Below are 11,494 nucleotides of genomic sequence, written 5' to 3'. Positions count from 1 at the left end.
TGGCAAGAACAGCTCAAATAAGCAAAGAGAAACGACAGTCCATCATTACTTTAAGACATGAAGGTCAGTCAATCCAGAACATTTCAAGAACTTTGAAAGTTTCTTCAAGTGCAGTCACAAAAACCATCAAGCGCTATGATGAAACTGGCTCTCATGAGCACCGCCACAGGAAAGGAAGATCCAGAGTTACCTCTGCTGCAGAGGATAAGTTCATTAGAGTTCACTGCACCTCAGATTGCACCCAAATAAATGCTTCACAGAGTTCAGGTAACAGACACATCTCAACATCAACTGTTCAGAGGAGACTGTGTGAATCAGGCCGTCATGGTCGAATTGCTGCAAAGAAACCACTACTAAAGGACACCAATAAGAAAAAGAGACTTGCTTGGTGCCAAGAAACACAAGCAATGGACATTAGACCGGTGGAAATCTGTCCTTTGGTCTGAAGTGTCCAAATTTTAGATTTTTGGTTCCAACCGCTGTGTCTTTGAGAGACGCAGAGTAGTTGAACGGATGATCTCCACATGTGTGGTTCCCACCGTGAAGGGTGTGGGGGTGTGGGGGTGCTTTGCTGGTGACACTGTCAGAGATTTATTTAGAATTCAAGGCACACTTAACCAGCATGGCTACCACACCATTCGGCAGCGATACGCCATCCCATCTGGTTTGCGCTTTGTGGGACTATCATTTGTTTTTCAACAGGACAATGACCCAACACACCTCCAGGCTGTGTAAGGGCTATTTGACCAAGAAGGAGAGTGATGGAGCACTGCATCAGATGACTTGGCCTCCGCAATCACCCGACCTCAACCCAATTGAGATGGTTTGGAATGAGTTGGACTGCAGAGTGAAGGAAAAGCAGCCAACAAGTGCTCAGCATATGTGGGAACTCCTTCAAGACTGTTGGAAAAGCATTCCAGGTGAAGCTGGTTGAGAGCATGCCAAGAGTGTGCAAAGCTGTCATAGGCAAAGGGTGGCTACTTTGAAGAATCTAAAATCTAAAATATATTTTGATTTGTTTAACAATTTTTGGGTTACTACATGATTCCATATGTGTTATTTCATAGTTTTGATGTCTTCACTATTATTCTACAATGTAGAAAATAGTACAAATAAAGATAAACCCTTGAATGAGTAGGTGTGTCCTAACTTTTGACTGGTACTGTACATGCATTTTAATATTAAAGTACCGTCTGAAATACCTAATTAAATTAATCTCCTCCTCCTCTCTGTCCAAGAGAACTCCCTCTATCTGACATCATGACGCCTATAAAACCCTTGTGCCCAGCAATGTACCTGAAAACAATTAGAAGAACACTTGCATAGTAGTACACTTCCATTGTATGACAGAAGTACGCGGCTCAGCATTAAAGATGCAAAGGTAATATTTTTCATATTTGCACGTAAGGTAAACAGATATGTTCTCGCAATCTGCAGACTAGAAGGCTAGTTGTAGTTACTGATAACAGTTACTGTAAAAAGGAGTTCGGAATGGATATTCCAATGAGCTCGGCTATGCTTACTAGTGATTGTAGTGTGCTTCTACTGTAAAAACATTGGTACCCTACGGATTGAATTGATTGTTGCGGGTATAGTGCAATGGTACAGTCTCTCTCCCTCTCTCCTTTTTCTCTGTCTGTGAAATTAAGAAGTGCTCTTCCATTGACAATTCGCTCACCAATGTTGCAGCTACTGCCTCTCTTTTCTGAAGTATGTATCTGCTTCCTCCCTGTATGTTCCAGCCGCAAGCCCAAACCTCAGTTTGCCGACTGGCTGATAGAACAGGTGTTGACCGGGCAATACGCCGGTTTGTGCTTTGTGGACAACAACAAGTTCAGAGTTCCGTGGAAACACATCTCTAGGAAGGACTGCTGCGAGGACGACAGTAAAATATTCAGGGTAAGGAATAGGCTTACATTGTGGAAGGTTGTGTTTTGAAGAGATTCAAGGAAATAGAGGGTGTGGTTTGATTGCAAACTGCAGGTCATGAGTCATGATATTGTAATGTTATACAAATCTATCATAAACTTGTTATGACACTTCAATTAGCCTTTCATCATTGTTATGTTGACAGGTTTGGTCAGTTGGCATGGCATTATTTTGCCTCCTAGCTACAGGATATTGCAGAAATTAAACTCCCAAATTCTTTGGTGGTTACAGGCATGGGCAGTGGTCAGTGGTAAAATCAACACGCATCCCAATGACAAGGCAAAGTGGAAGGCTAACTTTCGCAGTGTACTGAACAACCTGACCAAGCGTTTCATGATGGTGGAAGACCACTCCAAGGACTCAGACGACCCCCATAAAGTCTACCTGATTATCAACAATGAGTGTATGATCACTATGGCTTGTGTAATGTATCTAAAGTGTCACAAGACTGTGTTAGCCCACTGAGCTAAAGCCTAGACATTAGCTCAGGTAGCCAACGCAAGTCTCCTCTTGCCCCAACTTTAATTTGATTATGTATTCTTGTTACAGATAACTATAAGAGCCCGCACATAGAGGAAATTGCTGTGGAGGACTATGACATTGACATCTACAGCTCTCTCACTTCTACAGGCTACACCCCCCCAGGAATGGAGGTACAGTCATGTTAAATCTATATTGAACTAGGAGCTGGTTGTCCAATTCTGCCCTCCTAGAAAGCACTATTCTATTCTATCTATTCTGTTATATTCTGACTTGTTCAGTCTTTTTTGAGGACAAATTAATGTCAAACCATTTCAAATCTGTGAATGTATTTTTTCTCCAAACAGCATGATGATCTACTCAAGCTTGTGAACACGTTAGACCTGAACGAACATACTGGTACAGCACACCTCTCCACCTGCAGAAAGTCAACCCCTTACAATGGCTTGTTTAATACTCACACACAAAAACATTTATTTTTCTGGAGAAAGCTTTCTAATGAGATAAGAAACCAATTTTCTCAAATCTCCCTTTTTTTCTTCTCCACAGAGGAGCAGCAGTGGGCAGAGAACTATATACACACACACCACCCAGTGGTACCAGAAGACTGCTACCCCTTCCAGCCTCTAACAGAGCCTCAGCCAGTCTCCCAGATCCACTCAACACCACCTGTCCCAGTAGCAGTACAGCAGCCAGACTACCACAGTATGCAAGGTCCATACATCCACAAGTCAATAAAAAAGGAAAAATACATACAGTGGGGAAAAAAGTATTTAGTCAGCCACCAATTGTGTAAGTTCTCCCACTTAAAAAGATGAGAGAGGCCTGTAATTTTCATCATAGGTACACGTCAACTATGACAGACAAAATGAGGAAAAAAAATCCAGAAAATCACATTGTAGGATTTTTAATGAATTTATTTGCAAATTATGGTGGAAAATAAGTATTTGGTCAATAACAAAAGTTTCTCAATACTTTGTTATATACCCTTTGTTGGCAATGACACAGGTCAAACGTTTTCTGTAAGTCTTCACAAGGTTTTCACACACTGTTGCTGGTATTTTGGCCCATTCCTCCATGCAGATCTCCTCTAGAGCAGTGATGTTTTGGGGCTGTCGCTGGGCAACACGGACTTTCAACTCCCTCCAAAGATTTTCTATGGGGTTGAGATCTGGAGACTGGCTAGGCCACTCCAGGACCTTGAAATGCTTCTTACGAAGCCACTCCTTCGTTGCCCGGGCGGTGTGTTTGGGATCATTGTCATGCTGAAAGACCCAGCCACGTTTCATCTTCAATGCCCTTGCTGATGGAAGGAGGTTTTCACTCAAAATCTCACGATACATGGCCCCATTCATTCGTCCTGGTCCCTTTGCAGAAAAACAGCCCCAAAGCATGATGTTTCCACCCCCATGCTTCACAGTAGGTATTGTGTTCTTTGGATGCAACTCAGCATTCTTTGTCCTCCAAACACGACGAGTTGAGTTTTTACCAAAAAGTTCTATTTTGGTTTCATCTGACCATATGACATTCTCCCAATCCTCTTCTGGATCATCCAAATGCACTCTAGCAAACTTCAGACGGGCCTGGACATGTACTGGCTTAAGCAGGGGGACACGTCTTGCACTGCAGGATTTGAGTCCCTGGCGGCGTAGTGTGTTACTGATGGTAGGCTTTGTTACTTTGGTCCCAGCTCTCTGCAGGTCATTCACTAGGTCCCCCGTGTGGTTCTGGGATTTTTGCTCACCGTTCTTGTGATCATTTTGACCCCACGGGGTGAGATCTTGCCCCAGATCGAGGGAGATTATCAGTGGTCTTGTATGTCTTCCATTTCCTAATAATTGCTCCCACAGTTGATTTCTTCAAACCAAGCTGCTTACCTATTGCAGATTCAGTCTTCCCAGCCTGGTGCAGGTCTACAATTTTGTTTCTGGTGTCCTTTGACAGCTCTTTGGTCTTGGCCATAGTGGAGTTTGGAGTGTGACTGTTTGAGGTTGTGGACAGGTGTCTTTTATACTGATAACAAGTTCAAACAGGTGCCATTAATACAGGTAGTGAGTGGAGGACAGAGGAGCCTCTTAAAGAAGAAGTTACAGGTCTGTGAGAGCCAGAAATCTTGCTTGTTTGTAGGTGACCAAATACTTATTTTCCACCATAATTTGCAAATAAATTCATAAAAAATCCTACAATGTGATTTCCTGGATTTTTTTCCTCAATTTGTCTGTCATAGTTGACGTGTACCTATGATGAAAATTACAGGCCTCTCTCATCTTTTTAAGTGGGAGAACTTGCACAATTGGTGGCTGACTAAATACCTTTTTCCCCCACTGTACATACAACTTGTTGTTATTGTGTAAATACCGTTTTACCATGTAGTTCTAATCATTTCTGTACCGTAAAATAAAGTGCACTTCAGTCATGTAGTAAAATGTGACCTATTTGAAGACTTCTCCCATCTCCCCACAGTGAACCAGGATGCCCTGCTCAACCTGCCTGCTGCCCAGCCGTCTCTCTTGGACCTGGAGATCACCATCTCCTACAGGAGGAGAGAGATGCTGAAGACCCAGGTGTCAGGCCCCAGGGTTCAGCTCCACTACCAGTGTGATGCCCCTGAGCCCAACGCCCAGACCCTCTGCTTCCCAAGCACTGACGGCCTGCTAGACCACAAACAGGTAGGGGTGCTGCTACTACATTTACATTTACGTCATTTAGCAGACGCTCTTATCCAGAGCGACTTACAAATTGGTGCATTCACCTTATAGCCAGTGGGATAACACTTTACAATATGTATTTTTTCTTTTTTCATTTTTTTGGGGGTGGGGTAAGGGGGGGTAGAAGGATTACTTTATCCTATCCCAGGTATTCCTTAAAGAGGTGGGGTTTCAAGTGTCTCCGGAAGGTGGTGAGTGACTCCGCTGTCCTGGCGTCGTGAGGGAGCTTGTTCCACCATTGGGGTGCCAGAGCAGCAAACAGTTTTGACTGGGCTGAGCGGGAACTGTGCTTCCGCAGAGGTAGGGGGGCCAGCAGGCCAGAGGTGGATGAACGCAATGCCCTCGTTTGGGTGTAGGGACTGATCAGAGCCTGAAGGTACGGAGGTGCCGTTCCCCTCACAGCTCCGTAGGCAAGGACCATGGTCTTGTAGCAGATGCGAGCTTCAACTGGAAGCCAGTGGAGTGTGCGGAGGAGCGGGGTGACGTGAGAGAACTTGGGAAGGTTGAACACCAGACGGGCTGAAGCATTCTGGATGAGTTGTAGGGGTTTAATGGCACAGGCAGGGAGCCCAGCCAACAGCGAGTTGCAGTAATCCAGACGGGAGATGACAAGTGCCTGGATTAGGACCTGTGCCGCTTCCTGTGTAAGGCAGTGTCGTACTCTCCGAATGTTGTAGAGCATGAACCTACAGGATCGGGTCACCGCCTTGATGTTAGCGGAGAACGACAGGGTGTTTTCCAGGGTCACGCCAAGGCTCTTCGCACTCTGGGAGGAGGACACAATGGAGTTGTCAACCGTGATGGTGAGATCATGGAACGGGCAGTCCTTCCCCGGGAGGAAGAGCAGCTCCGTCTTGCAGAGGTTCAGCTTGAGGTGGTGATCCGTCATCCACACTGATATGTCTGCCAGACATGCAGAGATGCTATATGGCGTTCTGTGTACATACCTGTGGTTTTCGAATGTGTGTCTTTGTTGGATGCAAGTGAAACTGACTGGTCATTCACTAGCAATGCACATAGCATTAAGAAACACTATCAACAAGTCTTAGCAACATTTTTTTTTCAACAATTTTTTAAATCCCAGATTAACTTCTCTGTACCTCTTTGTTCCTCTACATCCATTTCCACCAGATTGAATACACCAACCGCATCCTAGGGAGCGTCCAAAGGGGTCTTCTCCTGGAGATACGAAATACGGGTATCTATGGTTACCGGCAGGACAAATGCCATGTGTTCTCCAGTACTAGTGACCCCAGAGAGGCACACCCTGAACCCAGGAAGATGCCCCAAAATGAAATGGTACAACTGTTGAGCTTCGACAAGTACATGAGTGGTAAGTTTGGCTCACTGGATTACACAAAGACCATGAAGACAGCTATGAAGAATAAGCTCAGACACACACACACACCTCTCAGAGATAGACACAAATCACCATCAGTATAATGCTAACCTCTGTCCATTTGTCTAATGTCAGTGTTTTGACATCCATTAACCCTTTTAGAGCTGATAGCATTTAAGGAGAACAGAGGAGGCTCTCCTGACTATACCATCCACATGTGCTTTGGAGAGAAGTTCCCAGACGGAAAACCCCTGGAGAAGAAACTCATCATTGTCAAGGTAAAACCCTCTCTCTCATGAGCTTCAACCATCATTGTTGGTTAAGGGCTTGTAAGCAAGTATTTCACTGTAAGGTCTACACCTGTTGTATTCGGCGCATGTGGCAAATAACATTTGATTTGATTTGAACTGCCAGCTTAGAGTAACGTAGAACAAATTGGTTATGAACTAATATTTATTGCGTGTAATCTAATGCAATTACTGCATATGCAATTTTTTGAAATAATCTCTTCTGTCTCTAATGCTTTTCCTCTCCCTACCACTCCACTTTCCTCTCATCCCACCTTCTCTCCGTTTCCCCCTCGCTTCCCAGGTGGTTCCCTTGATCTGTCGTCACTTCCACGAGGTGGCCCAGGGGGAGGGGGCGTCTTCCCTCCAGAACGACAACATCAGCCTGCAGATCTCCCACCACAACAGCCTGATGGAGCTTATCAGTGCCACCTGGCTCGACGGCCCAGAGCACACCATGGAGCAATACTTCTAGACCACAAATCGTACCACATCCCCACCCAGCCACTTAACCCCGATCTAGGATTGATACCACATCCCCAACCACCTAGCCTATCTAGGACTCGTACTAAATAGGCCTCTGGGTCTGTCCCAATCACGCACTTTGGGCCTATCCCAAGTCGGTCCTTTGGTTGTGTCCCTAACCCTTGTGTCGCTAACCCTGGTTGTGTTACTTTACTCCACTTCTAGACTAGGACTGGTATCTAATAGACCACAGCTAGGTCTTGTTTATTTGACTGGTCCATTACTCTACTGATTAGCTATATCACTCATTTAATCTTCCCTCAGGAAAGACATTTTTACAAAAAGTATACATTACCAGTCAAAGGTTTGGACACACCTACTCATTCAAGGGTTTTTCTTTATTTTTACAATTTTTTTATATTGTAGAATAATAGTGAAGACATCGAAACTATGAAAAAAGTGTTAAACAAATCAAAATATATTGTATATTTGAGATTCTTCAAAAAGCAACCCTTTGCCTTGATGACAGCTTGCACACTCTTGGCATTCTCTAAACCAGCTTCATGAGGTAGTCACATGGAATGCATTTCAATTAACAGGTGCCTTCTAAAAAGTTAATTTGTGGAATTTATGTCCTTCTTAATGCGTTTGAGCCAATCAGTTGTGTTGTGACAAGGTAGGGGGGAATACAGAAGATGGCCCTATTTGGTAAAATGCCAAGTCCATATTATGGCAAGAACAGCTCAAATAAGCAAAGAAAAACGACAGTCCATCATTACTTTAAGACATGAAGGTCAGTCAATACGGAATATTTCAAGAACTTTGACAGTTTCTTCAACTGCAGTCGCAAAAATCATCAAGCGCTATGAGCAAACTGGCTCTCATGAGGACCGCCACAGGAATGGAAGACCCAGAGTTACCTCTGCTGCAGAGGATAAGTTCATTAGAGTTACCAGCCCAAATAAATGCTTCACAGTTCTAGTAACATACACATCTCAATATCAACTGTTCAGAGGGGACTGTGTGAATCAGGCCTTCATGGTCGAATTGCTGCAAAGAAACCACTACTAAAGGACACCAATAAGAAGAAGAGACCTGCTTGGGCCAAGAAACACGAGCAATGGACATTAGACCGGTGGAAATGTGTCCTTTGGTCTGGAGTCCAAATTGGAGATTTTTGGTTCCAACCGCTGTGTCTTTGTGAGACGCGTTATGGGTGAACGGATGATCTCCGCATGTGTAGTTCCCGCCGTAAAGCATGGAGGAGGAGGTGTTATGGTGTGGGGGTGCTTCGCTGGTGACACTGTGATTTATTTAGAATTCAAGGCACACTTAACCAGCATGGCTACCACAGCATTCTGCGGCGATACGCCATCCCATCTGGTTTGGGCTTAGTGGGACTATCATTTGTTTTTCAACAGGACAATGACCCAACACACCTCCGGGCTGAGTAAGGGCTATTTTACCAAGAAGGAGAGTGATGGAGTGCTGCATCAGATGACCTGGCCTCCACAATCCCCCGACCTCAACCCAATTGAGATGGTTTGGGATGAGTCGGACGACAGAGTGAAGGAAAAGCAGCCAACAAGTGCTCAGCATATGTGGGAACTCCTTCAAGCTTCCAAGTGAAGCTGGCTGAGAGAATGCCAAGAGTGTGCACAGCTGTCATCAAGGCAAAGGGTGGCTAGTTGAAGAATCTCAAATATAAAATATATTTTGATTTGTTTAACACTTTTTTGGTTACTACATGATTCCATATGTGTTATGTCATAGTTTTGATGTCTTCACGATTATTCTACAATGTAAAAAATAGTACAAATAAAGAAAAACCCTTGAATGAGTAGGTGTCCAAACTTTTGACTGGTACTGTATATGACGTAATTAATTGTAAATTATCTGATCTGTAATTATATGTACAATTCAAATGTGTAGATCTTTGAAAGTCAGACAAATGTTGATAGTGTTAGATTATTCTGATCTGAATCTATGTGTCATATTTCTATCAATGTGTCATGCACTAGGAGAGGCCATCCTCTTGTTAGGTTAACAGAGAATATGACATTGTAACTGTTTTATTACTGTTTTACAACTGTTTGTGGGATAGGTATTTTATAAGTGAAAATCCAATCACTGTCTCAGCCTGTCTGTATTGAGTGTCTCATTTAGTGGTATGTTCTCTTCTACTGAATAATTCCCCACTTCTGTCCCTATGAGTCACACTTTAAACCTGTCTAGGTCACTCAATCCTTCAGTCTGTATTCTCTATTATTATTTTGTCTTGAAAAACTTGTTTTATTGTACTGAAACTGAGCAAACAACTATTTTATTGTCATTGAACAGTAAATTGTATAGTATGCAAAATAGGACCAATAAACACTGTTTATTAGGTAAACCTGGTCTATCCCTCGTTTCCTTACATTAGTTTACATTTACATGACATGACAACTGCCTCTATCTCAGTGCAATCTCTACAACACAGAACAGGAAATGACCCAGTTAGTTATGGAATGTTTACTGTTGAATTCTTACTTTAGTACTGTATGTCATCATGCCCCCTAACTAGCGTCTAGGAACATACAGAGAAGGAACTGCCAGATGCGTCATAATAGCCCAGAAGTAAAGCCACACTAGGAGCCACATTCGAAACGGAATACATGAAGCAGGGTGGAAAGAATCGCATTAAAACACAATTTAAATGTATTTTCGGAAGGGCTGTGGTCACCATTCATGTAATACAGAAAATATGTACATCAGACGGTATTGTGGAGCAAAGTATTTCATAGTAATTCACAGGTATATTATTTTCCCATTTCAATCTCATAGCAACCGTTTGCTTGGCGTGACTGTTATGGGAAGAGCAGACCATTCGATATGCCCTTAAATATTTTGATATGAAACCTGGAATTAAAATGTAAGAGGACCAGTGCTTCTATAGTGAAACAAATCTCACATCTGTGCAGTTTGTGAGCGATGTTGTTAGGCTACATTGTATCATTGTTTCTTCTTCAGAGCAACAACATCATTTCAATTCACCGAGACATCCACAAGTTCTTCACGTTTAGCACTATATCCACAATTTTTTTAATGAATTCGATGATGATGATGATGATGATGATGAAAGGGGTGATTGAATGTACTCTGAACAAAAATATAATCTCAACATGCAACAATTTCAAAGATTTTACTGAGTTACAGTTCGTATAAGGAAATCAGTCAAATAAAATAAATTAATTAGGCCCTAATGTATGGATTTCACATGACTGGGCAGGGGTGTAGCCCACAGGGGAGCCAGGCCCAGCCAATCAGAATTAGTTTTTCCCCACAAAAGCGCTTTATTACAGACATAAATACTCCTCAGCAACCCCCCCACTTATCTAACCATACCAAACGTAACATATCATACTACTTAGAGTGTCCCGGATTTACATTTACTATGTTACGTCTAGTCTATGAGACCAGGCTGCCCGGCTCCATGTATTCAATGCATTCGATTTCAAATGTGGCTCCCAGCGCGCCTATTATGACGCATCTGGCAGTTCCTACTCTGTATGTTCCTAGGCTAGCGTGTAGTGATACTGGTGTGTCATAAAAACAGCCTTATCATAGAAGTTATTGTCAAAGGTTACTCTGTCTAACAAAGATGGTATCATGTTCACCAGTGCTGTTGCAAACATGCTGCAAGTCAAGTGTGTTCCCTTAGCTAGAGAATATGCTGAAAATGGACCAACTGTATTGAACACTGGTTTAATCTAGGAATGCCATCACTTCGCAAGCAGAGATTTCCACTGCTAGTAGTAGTCACTAGTCAGTCACTGGTCTGTTTTAGTCACTGCACTTTTATGAAGTAATGCTGTCTTGTCATAGCACAGTAGCTTGGTAAAAGTGATAATGCTTAACTTATGTAACACTTTCTAGGGTAAGTGAAGGGTGTTTGGACAAAGACACTTGTTTGGTAGGGTTGAATTTGTTGTAACCTTGTATGAACACTGAAGCAAGCATTTAAAGATATTCTATAATTACTTTAGATAAAAGCTTTGAGACACCAAAATAATACCCTGGGAATTATAAAACAGTATATGCCATTTAGCAGACACTTTTATCCAAAGCAATTCACAGTCATGCATGTATACATGTTTTACGTATGGGGGTCCTGGGAATCTAACTCACTATCCTGGCATTGCAAACGCCATGCTTTACCAACTGAGCTACAGAGCGCCACTTATCTTTAAAAAATGATATTTTATAATAGGACTTTTGAGAATTAAAATAAGAAATCACTTTAGAGA

General features: G+C 42.8%; 1 protein-coding gene across 1 annotated transcript; it reads left to right on the top strand.

The window, feature by feature from the left end:
* The first annotated feature begins 1,317 nt into the window (after window positions 1–1,317).
* On the top strand, window positions 1,318–7,595 carry LOC121532193 (interferon regulatory factor 3-like). Its single transcript, XM_041837976.1, has 10 exons — window positions 1,318–1,381; window positions 1,743–1,899; window positions 2,161–2,332; window positions 2,479–2,582; window positions 2,757–2,808; window positions 2,959–3,123; window positions 4,873–5,078; window positions 6,249–6,450; window positions 6,619–6,734; window positions 7,048–7,595. Exons 1-10 carry the CDS (start codon window positions 1,344–1,346, stop codon window positions 7,216–7,218), a joined length of 1,383 nt encoding a protein of 460 aa, XP_041693910.1. The 5' UTR covers window positions 1,318–1,343; the 3' UTR covers window positions 7,219–7,595.
* Window positions 7,596–11,494: the final 3,899 nt, after the last annotated feature.

Source organism: Coregonus clupeaformis, chromosome 19 (genome assembly GCF_020615455.1).
Source record: "Coregonus clupeaformis isolate EN_2021a chromosome 19, ASM2061545v1, whole genome shotgun sequence".
Taxonomy (NCBI): domain Eukaryota; kingdom Metazoa; phylum Chordata; class Actinopteri; order Salmoniformes; family Salmonidae; genus Coregonus; species Coregonus clupeaformis.
Note: the sequence above shows the minus strand (reverse complement) of the source record. Positions and strands in the feature narration are given on the sequence as shown.